The sequence below is a fragment of the Clinocottus analis genome, unplaced genomic scaffold (genome assembly GCF_023055335.1).
Source record: "Clinocottus analis isolate CAN_PGR_092001 unplaced genomic scaffold, fCliAna1.0.p SCAF_1, whole genome shotgun sequence".
Classification (NCBI taxonomy): Eukaryota; Metazoa; Chordata; class Actinopteri; order Perciformes; family Cottidae; genus Clinocottus; species Clinocottus analis.
The window spans coordinates 11,973,439-11,993,583 of NW_027175820.1; the positions used below are offsets into that span (position 1 = coordinate 11,973,439).

At 39.1% G+C, this 20,145-nt stretch overlaps 1 protein-coding gene across 4 annotated transcripts in view; it reads left to right on the forward strand.

Moving 5' to 3' along the window:
• syt7b (synaptotagmin VIIb) overlaps window positions 1-20,145 on the forward strand; it is an 85,462-nt gene that overhangs the window by 36,055 nt on the left and 29,262 nt on the right. For 3 of the 4 annotated variants that reach the window (XM_068595369.1, XM_068594044.1, XM_068593314.1), the window contains exons 2-5: window positions 5,304-5,407; window positions 11,256-11,335; window positions 12,467-12,607; window positions 16,237-16,437. In XM_068595369.1, coding sequence (XP_068451470.1) covers window positions 5,304-5,407; window positions 11,256-11,335; window positions 12,467-12,607; window positions 16,237-16,437 — 526 coding nt within the window. The remainder of the gene's footprint in view (window positions 1-5,303; window positions 5,408-11,255; window positions 11,336-12,466; window positions 12,608-16,236; window positions 16,438-20,145) is intronic. The other variant, XM_068594867.1, reaches the window with a different exon arrangement.

Genomic DNA, 20,145 nt, shown 5'->3' on the forward strand with positions numbered 1-20,145 from the left:
TTAAAAAAATATACATTTCTGAGATGAAGTGGACTATAAAGTTTCATAAATTAGAAATACTTAATTACAAGAAACTGAAACACAGTGCACAGCCAAAATGTACTTAGTTATGTTCTACTACTGCTCAGAAAAGAGCACAACATTGTTAACGCGAGCACAATGTTCTTTATAGATGTTCTTCATTTTGCTCTCGAGGTGCATAAGATTTGATGCCTTTATATATATATATATATATATATATATATATATATATATATATATATGTATATATATATATGTATATATATATATGTATATATATATATATATATATATATATATATATATATATATATATATATATATATATATATATATATATATATATATATATATATCTTTTTTTTCCTTACTGTTTTTAATTAAATGTTTTCCATCATAAGTACATTTAAAACAAGTTATAAATATAAATAAATATATAAATATAAAATGATACACTCAATAAGGAGTTTGTAGTTTTTGTTTAAAAATGTCTATATTTTCAGTGACTTTTAGATTCTCTGGAAGGCTGTTTCAAGGAGCAAAGGAGCAAAATGACTAAAAGCAGAATCACCAAATGTTTATGTTCTGCTCTTTGAAACAGCTAAGAGAGAAGAACCAGATGATCTGAGGGGTCTTACTGGTTCATAAACTAAAAGCATTTCTGACCCATAAAATAAAATAAATATGAAAGCTGACAGGAACCTTGCGCAAAGGTTTTACTGCTCTCTTTTTGATCCCGGTTTATACTCGAGCAGCAGAGTCTTTAAAAATGTGTTGCTGGTAGACAATCATTGTATTCTTTGCTAGACCAGAAAGGAGAGCGTTGCAATAGTTCAGCTCGCTAGTTACAGGAGCGTGCATCACTCTCTCTGCGTTGCTCAGGCAGAAACATGGCGGTTCATCGTGCACATGTTCTTCAAATGATAAAATGCTGTTTTTTTATATGTGAGTTGCTTGCCTTGAAGTTAACATCAGTCAAAATCCACTCTAGATTTCTCGCTTCTCTTCTTGGGTTGGGTCTAGTTTCTGTCTGAACCGATTTTTAGTGCTTCTGTTTAGTCCTGGTGGAGCAGTAAAAGAATGATCTAAAATACTGATAAAAAGTTTAAAAAAAAGGGATGTCTTTCCTGTGTAAATTACCTGCATGGCATGCCCAACTGTCGAAGCCTCATAAGAAAGATCACAAAGACCTGTTGGATGTCTTGCTATGATGAAAGGTGTGCTGTGGTTGCTGAGTCCAATTACGTTTTTAACTATGTTTTAGATTAAGTATAAACGTAAATTGTTCCCGCTGTAACAACAATTCTCCTGGTCTTCAATAGTGTTTATTTTAATACTGTATTCAACTTTCTATACCTTGTTCATGCCCTGCTTTATATTGATCTTAATCTCAGTTAACCTTTTTTTCTTTCTTACTTAAATTACATGAACATGATTGTAATTGCCTTACTGAATCATTTCCATCCAGCTTTATTAGGAACATACTTACTCTTTAACTGGGACTACACCAGTTTCATTAGCAGGTGGCGGTTGCTCAACTATACTAAAACAGTCAATGAGCTTCATATCAACAGATGCCATGGATCCAGGGCATCCACTGATGAAGAACGCTTATAGGTGGACTGTGAGTTGGGGTTGATGCCTTGTGTGTATCTGCTGTAAGAACACAATAAATAATGTGTTGCTGGTCAAAAAAGTAAACACAAAACACCAGATTGTAATTTATGATCAGCGCTTGAAACCAAAAGCCCAAATAAAAGCCACAGCAACTCAACTGAAGTAACATGTTCAGGTCCAAATAAACTGGGCTGGCTTGAGGAGTAATATCACACATTCAGATGGGAGATGTTAAGGCCACGACTACTCTATGAGAGGTATTCTTCCCAGGTGGCTGAACAACCAAAGCTGACTCTACTCAAAGTGGACGAGCAGTTGCTCAACAAAGAGGTCCTTTTGGTTCACTGAGCTCCTCGCCCTGTCATGAATTGTTAACGCCAACATGTCCGTTTGCAGTTCCCTTTGAAGTGGACCATCTATCTCTGTGGGATTGTTAATCATTTTTTTTTGTATATTTATAAGTTCACTGGAAATATAGTCATGACTTTGAGATGATCAGAGTTATCAGTTAGACACATGGAAAACAACAGCCAACAGCCTTACAAAAAACAAACAGTAATGGCATATATATATATATATATATATATATATATATATATATATATATATATATATATATATATATATATATATATATATATATATTCTAATTATGTTAAAAGTACTTTAGAAGCTCAGATTTTGGGTCCATGATCATTAGTACATTTTAATGGCGCCAGTTACTTCAACAGATGCCCAGTCGGTCATTTTGTGAGGGAGGTCACAGTGGGTAGTGGATTTTAAAGTGCACTCCCTCACTGCTTGGCAAGGATCGTGTTCTCAAGTGAGGGTAAACGAGATCATACAGATTGCCACTGGGGCACAGCAGCTGAGATATAAAGAGTGTTGTATCCGACCCTCGTAGTAAAGTGAGCGCTGAACCATAAAGTAAGACAACAGATGAGATTTTAAATAAGGTTTCTCTCTATGTTAGGCATAAGGGTGGTAAAGTTGCAATAGTATTTGCAAATGTATGTGGAAAGCTGTAAAAATGTATCTCAACCTGTCTGTGCAATTTGTGAATGTACAATGGAATCTACAAATGTGAAGTGAGATTCCCAGTTGTACTGAGATTACACCCGTATGAAGGGTTGACTCTTTGTGACAGCAAACATGCCTCTGAAAACACACATGCAGTCATCTTTGAGTTTGGGCTTTCCCGGGTTGTATAGATTCAGGAACCAGACATTGCTGATGGCTTGATATTTGTTTCATATAGGTAACATAAAACTTTAATGATGAAACTGGGGACCAAACTTTCTCCTCAGCTCTATTAAGCTCTGCCCAGTTTACAGATTTCACTTTAGCCTACGGGTTTGAAGGCCAGTGGGGATGGACACTGTCCATGGTGCTGAACTTTGGTTGTATTGAATTGTGAATTTTTGTCAGATAAGTTGTGTGTTGTTTAAAGTGCACCAAAACAAGATGTGGACTGAGAGGACACCCGTTAATCTGCATGCATGCACCAGCTATGAAGTCTTGGATCGCTCTATTATGCATCTTTTGAGTCCCTTAAACTTTAGCACATTATTTTAAGCCTGTGCAGGAAAGTTGCATTCCTCCAGCTGCAAGAATGCAAACTATTGTATGGAGAGAGAACTTCAAAATGCAGATTACAAAAGTTGCAAAATCACTTGAATTCATCATTATCAATCATAATGTATTATACTAAATCAATCATCATAAATAAGACTTGTTAAACTTTGTTATTCCCTGTATGTTATCATGTGTTGCCTGGAGAACAGAAATCCTTTTTCTAGCGGGTTAGTGGTTGAAATCATAAAGTCGATTTTGCAGATAAAAACCCAGCAAGTGAAAAACAAGGAAGTCTTATTCTTCTTTCTTATGCTTTTGTTCCCTCTAGCTAAAGAGTATTTTATCTTCTTTTGCCCTTTCAACAGAGGAAGCTTTGTGTTTTTCAAGCAATGAAGCTATGTGATTCTCTAAATTGGCAAGGAAACACTGCTAGGATTGAGACCACTTATTTGTTAAGTACTGAAACACTTTTGAAAGCAATGTTACCACAATACATTCTCTGCAGCCAGCCTGAAAGGCTGAAAGCAAGATCAAATTCAACCCTGGGATCCTAATTGCCCGCATATTCTGCCATGTTTAATATTTCAGCAAAAAAAATACGATACCTTATCAAACAGGCCAATCTAATTTAGTTTGGGTAAGGCTGGTGGGCAGAAAGGAGCTGACACTTTAAAAAGGGGAGGCATTCAAATGGCTTAATGCCTGTTGGAGACATACAAGGATATATTCAATGTAATGAATCAGCCATCGTTGCAGTTAATTATTTTTGGGAAGAATGTCCTTTCTTAACCTTTCGGATCACTTATATTTATTCAATGTCACATGCCTCAAGCCGTGTATTAGAATATCTTCTTCATGTAATCTTGTTGTCAGATTTTAGAGTTTTCTGTTTTAGCATTGTTGGGCATTATCTGCCTTTAGGTAGCAGCAGCAGCAGCAGCAGCAGCAGCAGCAACAGCAGCAGTAGCAGCAGCAGCAGTAGCAGCAGCAGCAGTAGAGATAAAAGTGAAGGGAGCAAGAGGGATTGGGAATGGCATGCAACAAACATTGCCTTAACCAAAAAAATAATATAATAAAACCCATACTTGAAATGTTTGTTAGCTTTTTCATATTTTTATTTATCTTTTGCGCCACTGAAGACATGCACAGACCCGCAATGTGACCAGAGAATAACAGTGTTAAGAACTTTGCTTCAAAAGTGCATAATACACCTGGAGAAGACAGAGAGAGGAAGTTAATAAAATGTGAAGGCAGAAGATGGATAGGGATGATTAAGTCGGCTTTGCTAATCCACTTCCTCTGTTTCTTGGCCCGAAAAAAAAAAGTTTAAGTGTAGAACATGCTCAGGCAGGGATGAAACGTGAATAATTAAGGGATAAAGGGAAGAAATAACCATCAAATACATTTTTCAGGTTGAATAAGAGACTCTTCTGTATTGCTAATAAAAAGGATGTAGCACAATTATGAGCTCCATGTTTGCAGACATTGTTTTGCCAACGTGCCATTGCATTATGTATCACTTGGCAGATAAGTTGGCAGGCATCTCTATGAGTGGCATCGCTGAGAAGCAGTAATTCAAAGACGTAGAGATGAGGAATAGAAGGCGGTGGAAGAAGTTTTCATCTGTCAGGAGCAAGACGGGTACAAAGTTGTTGAAGGATTTACCAGATAGAAGAGAGAAAACGGAAGCTGGTAATTGCATGGCTTCTGGCACCACGATATTATCTCTCTCTGACATGTGCACATCTCCTATTGATACATGAAGCAACATGAGCATAAAGCCGTTTCAGTGGCTCTATGTCATTTCCATCGCACGCCTGTTGCATTTCGCTTTGTATCTTACTGATGACAGATGCTAGATGACAAGGATGAATGGGAAAAGGAAGGAAGGCGCATTACAAGGCTTTGCTCCTCATTATACCTACATGTTCCCCCGAAATGGGGTGTTTTGTCACAATTCGTACTTTAACTCCAACATAGACTCGTGGTGGGATTTCAACAATGGACAACAACTTAAAACCTCAGGCGCAAGTGTCCTAATAAATGCATTAATACCCTCTTCTCTACGTGTCTTTGTCTCTCTCCTTCAGGCTCGGTGTCTCTCAGTGTATTCCTGGTGTCTGTGGCGTCCGTAGTATGTGCCGTTTGGCTGGTAGCTCTATGTGGCGTCTGCACCTGGTGTCAACGTAAACTGGTAAGTTACAGTGCATATTAGTCACATTTCAATGTTGACATTTATTTCAAATGATTTGGAGAAAGTTATTTTGGACAGGGACAGAAACATGTCACATTACACAGCTGCACTGAATAAAGAGGGAAATATTTTACAAATGACCATGATGCAGTGGATCATTTATTGTTCATTGTTTTCTGCATTGGCTGAATTCTTCTTGTAGCATGAAGTTACATCACTCACTGACCAGTTATTAAATAATATCACTGTCAAATGTGTATCTTTGGGATTTGAACTGCTTTTCTATAAATAACTAGAGGTTTAAAGAAATCACACTGATTATTTGAAGATTAATAAATGAATGATCATTGATAATTAAAATGAAAAATTCCATAACAATACTTTGTGACACCTACAGGTTTTTTTTTATTCAACAAACAAATCCAAACTCATAAAGATGTCTGGACTAAACATAAACACTTTTCCCAAATAAAAAATGTAGACAAATTGTAATTCAAATCGGGACCTGTTTGATCAAAATATAATTAAACATTCACTGTTTGCTTTTGTTATTTTAAAGGTTTTAATGCTCATTGCGACAGACACGTTGCAGTTGGTACTAAAACAGTATTGGGATTTGATACCTGGCCTCTTGACTGAGACAACTCTCTGAACAACTCTGAGCTTTTACAGAAGAACTGCAGTTGTGTGGGCAGTCAGGTTTTCTTTTGATGACCTTGAACTGGATGTATCTACCGATTGCCTGATGTGTTGTTGTTGTTTTTGCATAGAATTTTGCTTCCTGTGCTCTGTGGCATAGAAACCAGACAGAGGCTGTATGTTTGGCCATGACAGCAAACAAAATACAAAACCTTGTGCTCTTTGTACACATGGCTCTGTGCATCATGGCTGCTTGCCTCCAGCCTCCAGCGCCACGCTAATGATTCATATGCTAATGAGCATCACTCCAAGCTATTGGCTGCTGCTCGAGCAAGTGTAATTCCTCCTATACATTTTGATCCGCTGGCATTTTCTACACTCTGTCACGCGTTTCTCCCCCCACTGCCTCCCTTTTGTCCCGCTCTCTCATTTCTGTCTGTCTCTCGGTATGAGGAGTGACTGCAGCCCAGCAGTTCATCAAACATACACTGGCTGAGAGTTATTCAGAAGAAAAACAGCCAAACTGGATGACATAATTCTCCAGAATAATATCTATGTTCCTTTACTCGAGTTACAAAGTATGTTAAGTGCTTCTTAAAATCTAAATTGCTATCATTGCTTTGGAGAAACAGAACTAAATTGAACCTGACAAACACACCCATTTCTTATCATTGTTTACCCTTATGTTATCTATGTCTCTGTCTTTGTTTTTGTGTCACCCTCCTTCTCCTTTTTACCAAATAGTCTGGTTTGTATTTGTCCTTTTGTCATTTTATCTACATGTCCTTGTCAGAATGTCACTGATTTAGTTTTCCAGATTTGTTCTGCTCTTGTCTCTGCAGCCTCCGTGGTTCCTCTAGTCCGTCTCTCCTTCTTTTATATTATTCTTCCGTTGTTTTTTGTTTTGTGGCTTAGACTTCTAAAGGTTAAATAAATAAACGGCAACAGGTGAAACTGACCCAATGTGCGAGAAGTTAGAAACATGTCACAATTTCCCTGAGCTTTATTGCTTTTGTTTGTTTAGCATTGTTGCTCAAAAAACGACAAAAACCATTACAACTAACAAAATAGTAGCAATAGTTGATACATTTTCTGTACCAGTTTATAAAAAGTCACCTTCAAGCCTGTCATCCCGGAAAACTCTCAATCAGACTTATTTATCAACAACAGCAGTCACATTTAGACTTTTTAGTCTTTCATTTGTGCTTTTGTTGCCGACATGTTTCCAGTGAACATAATCCAACTGGCAGCAACTGTATTTCATGCAAAAAGCAATTTGGAAAACAAATTAGAAGCCTATAAACATCCAATATCCATATGAAAACATTTGCTCCAGGAGAGATGAACCTGTTGGAACTGGTCTCGTGCCATCGGTTGCTTTGTGAGAGTTGAAATGGGAGGAGGAGGGAGGGCAGAGGCAGAAACATCCCAGTGGCATTCAAACAGGCAAGAGAAGGTGATGCTGGTCAGTGCTGAACATCTCGGTGTGTCCTCTGCACAGCTGGGCATCTTCATTAATCTGGAGTCTGCTTCAAACCTCTTCTGTGCTGTCCTTTTGTGTTTCTCACTTGCTCCTCTACTCTGTCGGCGTTTCTCTTCTCCAACTTGCCTTCGGTTTCTCACATCCACCCACACGCTCTTAAGATTGTACCTTCTCCACCCTCTCCTCTCTACAGCCTCCTTCAGATTTTATGATTCTGTTAAATGATTGATGAGCTGCACTTGATAGCATATTCTTGACTTCTAGAAATATATCCTCTGAGTCCCCAAATCTAATATTATGCTGTGCTCTGTGTGTTTACAGTGTAGTGGCTGAATGTGGGTCCAGATTAGGTCAGGCCCCAAAGCTTAACTCATATTGAAAAATGTTTCTGCCAAACTGGACGCATGAGATGTGACATGATAAATAATAGAGTGTATTGTGGACGCATCAGAGGGAGATACAGTAGAATACATAAAGAGGCCACCTGTCTGCGGGACCCCTAAAGCTGTATTCAGATAAACATGCAGCACTCTGCTGTGTCTGAAAGCCTGCAGGCTGCTAAAAATCTTTCATTGAGATCAAGTACTTCATTGAGTTTAAAATTGTGCAACAAAGCTCTCAACCAAAAAGAGCCAAGAAATCCTCCATCAATGTCTGATTAGAAAGTCAAAGAACTAAAACATAAACAGCAGCAATACACATTTGTTTTCCCTTTTCAAGACACACATGTCAGAAGCAGAATTGCACTAAATAAAATTGATAGAAGGAGCAGCTAGAGGAACTGTCAATGCAGTTTGCATTGATAGTTTGTCAAAACGCTTAAAACTGTGTTTTTATGTTTTCCAGACAAGCAGCATGTTGCTGCTGGTGACAGTGAATATCATCCTCTAGCAAACGCATACATTTCAATCATATCAATGACACATGTGACACTTTTAGTTTAAACTGGACCAAAACGTAACGACAGAAGTAATAGATCAAAAAACGTGACAGTGACAACAGCGTTTGTCTATCCTGATACGAGAAAACTAGAAACTCAAATGTTCTTTGTCTGCATCTGGAGGAACCATCTGTTCTGAGATTTTTCAGACAAAATGAAATATTCATACGGTTGCTTTAAAATCCATCCATACATAACTGATTCCACCCAGAGCCTTCAAACGACGCTCCACTTTCATACACCTTTCTGTGGAGTCTATAGTCCATTTATAATAGAAAATGGTTTTCAGTCATATTACTATAAAGTGTCCTGATATCAAGATTTTGTTCATACTTGTTAATTAACAAAACTTAACACAACAACTGGTGTGATTCTGTGACTCTTCTCTGCATCATAAATAATTTAAGATACATGGAAAATACAGTCGGCTCAGCAAATCCTGATGTCAGACTGTCCTCATTTTGAGACTCTATGTTGTCTCCCACATGGCTGCATGGTTAGCACTTACAACACGAGGGGCTTTGGATTGATCCACTCAGATGGAGCTTTTAGATTAGGATACTCTCCAGTTTATTACCACAGTCCTTTAACAGCAGGTCAGAGTGAACAGAAAACTAAAAATAGCCTCTAGGTGTGAATATTAAACAGTTATAGCATGTGCCATGAAGCAGATATACTGTCGGAGATGTGACTGCACGCCCATGTCTACAGCACTTGGGGTTACTGAAGCAGGGGCTACACCCCCCACACTGCTGGAAAACCTATACACACAACATGGATTTGTGAAAAAGGATTGTAAAAAGAAACTCCAATGTCCATTGTGACTGGTTCACACCAGTATATGCTGATAGCAGACAGCGGAAGAGAAACCACTAAGAATAGAAAAACAAATAATTTTCTTCTTGTGTCATTCATTTTTTACAGTTAACATTTCATGGCAGATTGCATCACTTATTTAGTCTCAACTCCGACAAATGCTTTCTTGAAGAGCTGTTTTCATGGGGTTATTTGCAATGCCGCAGAGGGTGTTGCTGAAAAATCTCAGTTTTGAGGAAGAAGGAACGAGTTGGATTGACACTTAGAGCAAAGTCAACACATCAAAACGAGCACAGAGTGTAGGCGGGAAACAGGACACACCTTCATGACCAAGCGGGATGAGCAGGTCTCTCTTGAAAGACTTGGATTTCATATTATATAAAACTCAACCTAATGCAGTAAATAATATTCTCCTCATATTGTATTTTGTCATCCAGGCAGGTTGTGTACTGATAAAAGTCCTTGAGTTTCAATCTTTTTTTTTTTTATCTGTCTGGCACAATGTGATATTTTCTTTAAAAAACTAGTCATTTGCCAAGTTCTGCATATTTTATCAAAATATGACATATCTGATTAAAGCTCAGTCAAGTTGATGATGATAATTATCCACAGCAACAGATGGTACTATAGCAGAGATGTCCAAACAGAATTGAATCCAAAACTTCACGATGAGAAATAGAGGGATGGCTTTCCTTTTCAGTCTTCATGTCCTTGTTGTGAGGTTACCACGGAAAAAAAAAACATTATGTAAGAGCAGAGGGTCTGTGTGACTCAGCTGAAGAGCGCTCAGTGTTATAACCCTCAAGAGTTCAATAAGGAAAGAGGTCAATACAACGTAAAGCTCAATAACTGTAACTAGTGAATATTGCTCTGCTGAAAGCATGATTCATAAAGTGCTACAAATGTGCAGAGAGTAAGTAAAGTGAGCTGTATAATATATTACAATATAAATATATGCATTTTATTGACTCGATCTAGAATTTTCACAACCTCCAAGTGAACTTGTTTCTCCCTAAAATAACTCTTAATTTCTTTGAGAAGTAAACTTTTGGGTTGTAAAGTATCTGTTACTGATGCATGCTTTAATGTTAGTCCGGCTGCACGGATCCACAGCGTTGTGATATATAGTTCAGCGTTAGATTTCACCCGTTGATAACAACACCGTTAGACTAAATGCAATGATCATATATGACTAGGTTGTGATGAGCAGAAGATTTGCAATGGGGCTTCACTGAAAAGACTATTCTGACATCTTGAATTTAAAGCGACAACAATGTAATTTCAGCTTGTGTTTATTTTTGCGGTCCCTGTGGACAAAATTGGTATTGTTTTTCGAGCACCAGAGTCCCTTTAGAAAACCTCTCATTTTACTGCAGCAGGGTCTGACAGTCTGCCCCGCCCCTGGTCCTGTTTTGTCTTTTGCCTTCCTTCCCTCCAGTAAGCCCAGCTTTGTGGTGTCGTGTTGCCTCTCTGATGCTGTGAGCCATTTAACCATTACTATGAGTTTATTGGCATTACAGGTGTAATATGTCAGCTGATATTTAACCTTTGTGATATAAAGTAATCTAAATGTTTTGTCTGTTTGTTTGTTTGTGTGTTTGTTTGTGTGTGTGTGTGTGTGTGTGTGTGTGTGTGTGTGTGTGTGTGTGTGTGTGTGTGTGTGTGTGTGTGTGTGTATGTGTGTGTGTGTGTGTGTGTGTGTGTGTGTGTGTGTGTGTGTGTGTGTGTGTGTGTGTGTGTGTATGTGAAAACATGTCCGTGCATGTGAACGTTTCTTTTGGCATCTCATTGTAGTTAAGTGGTCCCTGGTCATGTTGTGATCCTTAGAAGCAGGACGAGGTCCTGACATCAAACCAATTTCTGCTCTTTCCTCATTCATCATATTCCAACATGTTTGCGACCTGATGCTGTTCCAAAGCCCAAAACACAGCTCTGAGATCTGTCTCTGTCTCCCTCTTGTCTCTTTACAGGGGAAGAGGAATAAGCCTGGAGTGGAGGCTGCCAGCTCTCCAGAATCTGTGAGAGGTCGAGGGGAAAATAAAGCCATCAAGTAGGTGTCAGGGAAGGTTTGCATATGGAAATGATCTATGATGTGCTGATAGTATCGCATTTTAACAAGCTGCCATTTCAGATTGGAAAGCTAATCTTGTAGCGCCCCCCACCCCGCCGCTCCATGGCCTAAAATGGTCCACCATGAAATGAAGCCCTGAAGCCAGTGTTATATGGGTATACTTCTCATTCATCAAAGAGGTTGAATTATACAGTTTCTTGAGAACACAGTAGAGGAAAGTTACTTGTATACTATGTTGGTATCAATCAAAGATTTACTTCCAAACGGTTTTACTTTCTTCAGTTTGGAATACAAGCTCAAGCAAACATGTAAATGCAATAGTCAGACATGATTACAGCACAACAATAAAGCATTGTTATCTATTGTTCAGTAGAAAACAGTATATTCAATAAATTACTGAATTTAGAACATTCACTCTCTGTTTTTTTTAAATGACCGTGAACTGTGTTGCCATCTTGAATAGCTGTAGTTTTATTATTTTTAGACTGTAATATTAACATTGGAACTGACCTTGAGAATGTATGTTGTTATTATAATTATTAATCAAAAAACACTTTCATTTATATCATTCTTTTGTTTTAATTTTATTTTTCTTATCCAATGTATGTTTTTTTTCAATAAGCTGTTTTGTTGTATACTGACCTTTTCACCCATTCTGTTATGTGTGTCCTTGTCTCTGATGAGTGATAACGTGTGCAAGTCACTTCTTGTTTCTCCGGGTGTTTTATGTTTGATGCGTATTATGCAATGTTTTTTTATATGCAAAGTAAAAGAGACTATTTAAATCCTGTGAAACTGTACGATGAATGTCCTTTTTGACTCACCTTGTATTTTATGAACAGTATCTCTGTTTTAAGTGTGAAAGGTCAACTGCGTCCTGTTCTAGGATGTAACTTTACAGACATTATCATGTTTTTTTTATTCATTAGCACTCTCTCCCTGACCTTTAGATGTATGAAACAGTATTCTAACTTTGTTCTTTGTTTGCCCCCCTCTCCCCCCTCCCCTCATTACTTCTGTCATCCATCATGTTTTTTCTTCATAACTGTCTTTGATTGCCTGTGGCTCTCACCTGTCTTACCTCTCTCCCTCCTCCCTCTCTCTCTCCAGCCACAGTGATCTGGACAGAGACTTTTGGAATAACAATGACAGCAGCAACGTGCAACAGAGGTGGAGCTCCTACCCGCCCAAGGAATTCCTCTTAAACATGTCTCCCTATGCCCCCTACGGAGACCCTCGCCTCACGCCCAAGTGAGTCTCAGTCATGGCTGGTAAGGGACCCTCAATCTGGGCAGGGCTGTAATGAACAGGGGCTTATGTGCACCTTGGAAAAATCCCTCAAAGCTGTTTGACATAATACAAATTGGGCAATACTAGCACTGTTTCAAACAGTATAAAAAAAAATAAAAACAAAGTATTGTGTTCAGCTATTTGTGTGCTTAAGTATCTGGCAAATAGCACAACATATACTTAGAATCAAAGGCCAAGGTTGATCAATATATCACTCTGAGTAGTGAAAAGGTCATATTTAATAGCCTGGAGGGGGTCAGAAAGCCTCATTTTGTAATGCTGCCTGGCTACATGTTTTTTAAACAGAAGTCTCCTCTCATCCCTGGTAATCCTCATGTTTTTGCTCTCAGGCATGTCGACAGCGAGGTGGTGTTTAGTATGCACTGCTGGCCATAGAGCACCTGATAGAGATGTGCAGCACCATCCCTCAATATTGCTGTGATTCCTAGGACTGCCCTAACATTGACAGAAATTATGACCATTTTCCAAATGATCACTTTTTTTGTAGAGTGACAGTGTTCCTGTCAGCCGTGCTCAATTAATGTAGTATCTTATTTGAAAACCGGCTTTGAATCCTAAATGTTTCCGATATCGAGGATTACAGAGTGGAGACCCTCCTTTTTGAGTCCCGTTTGGTCTTTACAGTCAAAACTCAAAACACAGAACATCAAATCTGTGGAACAACATTTTAGTTGGCACAGTGTACAGGGTGTACAAGTGAAAGGTTTGATAGCCCCATTCCCTACAGCCCTGCTGGCCTCATCAGACCCTTGTTACCTCTCACCTGCAGCCCATCGAGTGTTACCATGGAGACGGACATTTCTCAGAGCGATCTCACTGTTTAAATTGAACGTTTTCGTCTTTTATGCACCACACAACCTCTCTGCTGCTTAGTTTGCTGTTGCAGACTTGACTTAAGCGTGTACTTGACTAAACCATCAGGGCCCAGTTGTTGGTGTATCTTTGAGCGGGTTAGTTTGACGTTCTGGGAGTGCGATGAGAAGATAGACGCTCATACCTGTCTAATAAATGCAAAGCCAGCTGCAGGTTAGCTTAGCTTAGTTGAGCATGAATCAGAAGGATACAACGAGACAATCAACACTACTGTTTTATGCTGTCTTGTTAAGTAGCAGGTCTATAATATGGCAGCTAGCTTAGCATCAAGACTGGAGAAAGGGGAACAGCTAGCCTGGCTCATTCCAACAAAGGTAACAAAATGAACCTCCCTGCCTCTGAAAAAATGTAATTTTGTTCAGTGTCTTGCTCTTTGACAGGCCGCCCCGCGTCACCCCCTGAGCCACAGCTGCCCTGATTAAAGCCCACTGATTTACATGTCATATCTGGTTTCTTTAATTCGTACAAAAATCGTGTGAAAACCTAATTTCCTGGTTTACAAGTTTGGTTGTGTGCAGGACTATTTCTCTGCCTAGACCCATGTCCAGGCCACTTGCAGAGACTTCAGAAAGTTACTGCGCTCGACCAAGAAACAGTCCACTCAAAACCATGCCTGCGAGATGCTAAATGCATGTTTTTACACTGAAGTTTTAATGTTAATTAGTGAGGTAATTAGTTTGGTAAGAGGTGCTGGTAGATCTTGGAAAGCTGTTTCCTTCTGATTCAACTATTTGTGCTCGGCAAAACTAACTCCAGCTAGCTTCGCATTCAGCATTTGTGCGAGTGGTGTGTGAGCTTCTCATCTAACTTTTCACCAGAACTCTGTGTGTGTGTGTGTGTGTGTGTGTGTGTGTGTGTGTGTGTGTGTGTGTGTGTGTGTGTGTGTGTGTGTTTATTCCCTCCCCTCTTCCTCCACTCACTATGTGTTTTCTGCTCATTTGTTGTCACTACTCCCACTATCACTCATAGTACTGTAAGTGCTTTAAGGCTGCCTGATAGCCCTCCTGAGTCTGGTCTCTTGAGCCCTGTTCCAAAAATAGAGACACTGTGGCTGCTGTGTGAAGTACAGCAATTAAGAGTTTAGGTGCTATAGCGTCTGTTTCATATCCACCTCCATTCCATCATTTAGATGCATCTCACACGTCACCGAGGCATTAAGTGAACCTGTTCATTCTCATCCTTTTTAATTACCAGCTCACGTGACTCTTCCAAAACCACAGGGTGATCAATTACTGCATCTGTGCAGTGATGTTGAAACTATTGTAAGAATCAGTGAGCGGCAATGACTGTTGTGGTTGCATTGCATTATGTGACTGAGATAATTATTTATATTTGAGCGGCATTTATTCGGCTGATGATAGTGCCATTTCTGAGGCAACTCTGACTTACTTCTTATTGTAGAGATAATGATGCGTTTAGGCAGGTTTGTTTGTTTATGACCTAGCAAGCTCAAAAGCAATTCAAAATGCTTTACATAAAGTGAAGAAATGTATTCGATCAACATTTAAAAACACAATCAAACAAAAATTAAAATCAATAAACATTGATCAAAATCAGATTTAAAAAAAGAAGCAGACCAAAATTACAGATATGGTGTAGTTTCAGTTCAGTAATATTTTGCCCATAATAAAATAAAAGTGATTTCAATGCTCAGGATTGTTTTTTTCAGTGCTGGTGAATCGTACATGAGAGTAGTATGGACAAGTTAACCACAACAGCTGCCAAGATAACCACAGAAAGATCCTATTGTTCAGTGAGAAGTCATTCATTTTACCGTCAGGCTGCACTCAGTGTCTAAGTGTTGCGCAGCTGTTCGTCCCTGTACTGACGTCGACACTCCTTCTCGTCACTGTGACGTCTCAAGGCGGGGTCAGGGGTGGGTTAGTTGGCGCTATTTTACTTTGAAAACGTTTTTCAGAAACTCATTAGATAAACAGGCTTTTGTTTTCATTGTGAGCTGCAGGTGAGCTGCCGTAAGATGAGAGACATTAGTGTGCTGTTATCATCACCTGGATCTAAAAAAATCTGAAGATACCTCTGCCTTGCTACTCAACTATTATTCCTAATTTACAGAGCCAGCAGACTACTCATTGCTGTCTCCTGTGTAGTGTGAAATGAGGCTGACCTGCTGCATCCTCACACTACTCAAACTCTTTCTCCTATTTCTCACCAGATTTACGTTCCAAAACTGATTTTAACAAAGTGAAAAGCTGCAATGAGAAAACATTTCCTAAAGGCAAAAGCTCTTTACTCTGCTTGTATTTTGCACTACACAAGTAATTTTGAAGTTTTAATGAAAACAATTGGCCATCAGTGCTGTGCAGCTTTGAATATAACTGTTGTATTTTTTGAAGATAGTACAATAGTCAAAGTGTCAGTCAAGTGTCCACAAAAAAAACTCACATGGTTAACACAATAAATTTCTATTTAAAAGTTGTCACTGCTTTTTACTGAGTGAGGAGTAGTGGCTTCTCAGAGTTGTTGTTGTGTGCTGGACACTTGTGGCTCACAAAGTGTCTCACTCACCAGTTTGACCAACTGTACTGATGAATCTTTTGCTCTTCGGCTCTGTACGTCTGTGCGTCTGTCTCTCGTCTGTCCGTTTCTCTCTCTCTCTCCTCTTTGTATCCTGGTCCTTTCTTTCTGTCTGTCCGTGTTTCTTTGTCTCTGATCAACCCGACTGCTCCTCCTCCCAGTGGGGCAGTGGATAAGGGTGGGCAGGGCGGTGCTGGACCCTCGCCGGGGGCCAGTGACAGCGGGGGTGGTGCTTGCTCTGGGTCTGGGGCTGGGCCCAGTCGCAGTGACAGCATTCGAAGCATGGTGATGGGGGGCAGCAGGGCCGGGCGCTGGCAGACGGTCCAGAGCCACATGCATGCCGGAGGTCTACGGTTCGGCAAGTGAGTGGCGCATGGTGACAGGGGGCATGCATGAGGGGCCACAAGGGGCACGACAACAGCATGGTGTGGATAGGAAGGAAGAGTGTGAGTTTGAACAAACAGTGAATGACCTTGTTGCATGGACACTGAAAGAAGGACATCAATAGATGTTATTTCTGACACCATGCAGATGAAGATAATGAAAGGACAGGCTGGAGAAGAAGCCAGCTGCGTTGCACAGTGTACTTGTGTTGCATGAGTACCTGCAGGTTGAAGTCTGTCGACAACACAGAGTTGTGTCACTCATAAACAAATACCATTTTTATGTCAACTGCCAAACCTTCACCAGCTGATGTCAGGGCAGTCTCAGACAATGCTGTTCCTCTGCAGCCACCAATTTATTGAAGGCTGTGACAGTTTCAGGAATCTCAACCATAACAGATGCTCACAGAAAATGTTCAAAGATGGTATGCTTGTTCATCTGAAGTAGCAGCTTTTTAAATTAAGAGTGGGTTGCATAAACAGCGGGAGAGCAGTTATATTAGGCCACTGAGAGAAAAAGAAACCCTTTCCTAAAACATGGCGCAATGCTTCTTAATTTTAACAAAGTTCACTTGTATCAACCTCTACAAACGGCTCAGAAGGTAAGGTTTTTTGTTTGTGGGATTGTACACCAGTCAATCGGCTAATATTCAACATGATGAGCTGATAGTATCAACAAAAACAATTACAAATTGAGTTGCAGACTGGGAGGAGATATTTTAAGCATTCTATGTTTTTGGAGTAAAAGTCCCATTACATTTTCCCATGGCAATATTATTGTTTGTAGCAATTCAGCTTGGATCAGCATGAAACTCTCCTGAATCATCAGTACAAAAGATTACAATAAGATGGTTGTGGTTCATATATTTGATTAAAAGGCAAAGGAATAAGCCGGTGTGCATAAAAATTGTTTGAGGTAGACGTCAACTAAGACTAGCAACCTGTCCGCAAAGATTATGGCCCAAGCATGATTTTGCATGAGGTTGAAATAAGTAAACTTGTTGCCCTAACATCAACCTATACAATTGTTACATTATCCGGCAGACTGTTTCTATGTACAATAACTGATTAATTGAGGAATAAGGACATTTTTTAATGGGAATAAGGATTTGGCAAAAAACATCTCTTGAACCAGCAACACCTCCAATTTTACAACTCTAAAAAACATAGTGTGACATGAAATGTTACTGTATTTTAGGTAGCGTAAGTAGCTTGATTAAGTGCCATGTTATCTATTATACCCAAACAATTCGTTGAAATTAGATATTTTCAGTGTTTGTACACAAATTAAAACAATATCTACGAGTGACCCTTCATACTCGATTCAATGCACTATGTAATGAGTGATTGGTTGCACTTAAACAGTTTGGATCCCTAAAAAGGTAAAAGTATCAATATTTCACAAAAAAGATTAACAATAATTGTAGAAAAGCCTGAACAAATAGTTTTGAGTATCTTTGTTGCCAGTGTCTCGTTTTCCCCAGTTCAATATTCAGCTCACACACATTAAGTAAACTTTTCTAATGGTTTTATGTTGTCAGATATTCTTTTTCCCTGTGTTTGACTCAATGCCATGTTTTCTTTGATGAGGGTCCATATTAGCCTGTGCCTTATTAAGCAAATAGAGCGAGGGAACATCTTTCTCAGGTTTCCGTTATTTGCTATATTGAGCTGGGGGACCCGTTCTCATTCTCATGCTGTAAAAAAACAACTTACTTAACCCAAACCAAGATATTTTAATAGAGCTAACCAAGTAGTTGTGTTGCCTGAATCTAAGTGACCAAGGGGTCCCGGCCAAGTGTCCATATGTGACAAGTTGGTAATGAGAACAGGTTGGGGGAACGTAGGAGAAGAACATGATATGTAGAAAATGCTTTTCATCCAATCCTTTCCCATGAACCATCTTGTAACCACTCAAATTTATTTCTGAACACCTCTGGGGTGTCAGGACCCCAAGCTTGGGAACCACTGCACTGGTCCATACCTTTGGTCAGCTGATCCAAGCACACAAATCACACATCAGTAACACCACCTTCCCAGAGCAAAGTGGCTCCAGACAAACAATGAGCAAGAATAACCCAACGATCACCTCCTGATCTCTGGACAGAGCTTGCATTGTATTCAAATAATAATCTGTGTCATGTGACATATGTGAGTTGTATGTAGATGAAACAAAAGGTGTTTGATAAAAGCTATATATTTTTCACATTGTGGAGCTCATGAATGATACATGTACAATTTCTCTGTATGTAAATCATAGCCCTGATAATCAAACAGTCTGTTGTACTGTATCTCCTAAAGTTCCTTCAATTAATGTAGAGCAAAATATAGTTGACTAGATTAAACAAGTGAAGTGTGAAAATTCACAAATACTGCATCTTTGTTATGATACAGTAGCTTGATAAACAACAAAGCAAAACTCTGCTGTCAGAATTGGTATTTATAGAAATTATAAATGCCTTCAATGCATTATGAATGAATTATTATTCTTATTTGTCAGATTCTTCAAAAAGTTTAATGAATCTCATACTGGTACAGTACGTGGCTTTTTTTAACACCATGACAATTAGACTTGCAAAATTATTTTTGGACTAGAATCTGAAATGCATTGTTCTTCTCTCCTGTCACTTCTTCTTTCAGATCTACCTGTCCTTCTACTTCTCCTCTGGAATAGGTTTCTATTTCTGGGCATTTATCTCTCTCTCTCTCTCTCTCTCTCTCTCTCTCTCTCTCCTCTCTCTCTCTCTCTCTCTCTCTCTCTCTCTCTCTTAGTATTTTTTCTCTCGCTCTAACTCCTGTCTCCTTGTTCTTCACCCTCCGCAATTTTCTCTAATTACAAAATCATTCAAGGTTTATAGTCATCTTAATTGACTTTCAAGCAAGAAGAAATGTGAAAATAACCCTCTAAGTCAGTAATAGAATACAGCAGATAAAGAGGGATCATGCTCAGAGAATATGAATGACTGGTGCTGGTGCTTTACAGACATCAGAGGACAATAAAGATGTGCAGCACCTGAAAGAACGAGAAGTTACAACAATCAATGAAAGGATGACTATTGTTCAGCCTTCACAATTTAAAAGGAGTGAATTGTTTGCCAAATGTGGGACACTGAACAGACTGGCGAGATGAATTAGCACATGTACCGGCTTCTAGCCGCCTGGCATAATGCCACAATGAATCCAGCCAGATGTATTGATTTATCACAATGTCAATTATGATAACATGTTGGTCGGACACAGAAATAATCTTGCTATGTGTGCCACTGGAGGCTTTTCTATTCATCCTATTCATCCTCTATTCATCCTGCAAACATACTTGCACTGAAACACTTAAGCTTGACACTGCCATAAAGTACCTGCATGGTTTGGTTTTTGTGCTCGGATGTTTCAAGTGAAAGTTGTAACGCTTTAATGCCTTTCCTTTTTTTTAAAAAGTACATTTCTGGAGTGCTAAAACCGAAAATTACAAAAATAAGTTCAGATAAGATTAATGACATGGCGGTTCAACTTATATGAGGATGAATGAGCATGAAGATGATTGCGTCAGCTCCAAATGTGCGTGCCTTCAGTGAAAGAAAACAAACATTAGAAAAAACGTTATGATATCTTTCAGAGAGACAGAGAGAGACAAAGTGTGAGGAGTCACTGTAAGACAGTTTCAGTTTTCCTTATTGCTTCTCAACACTC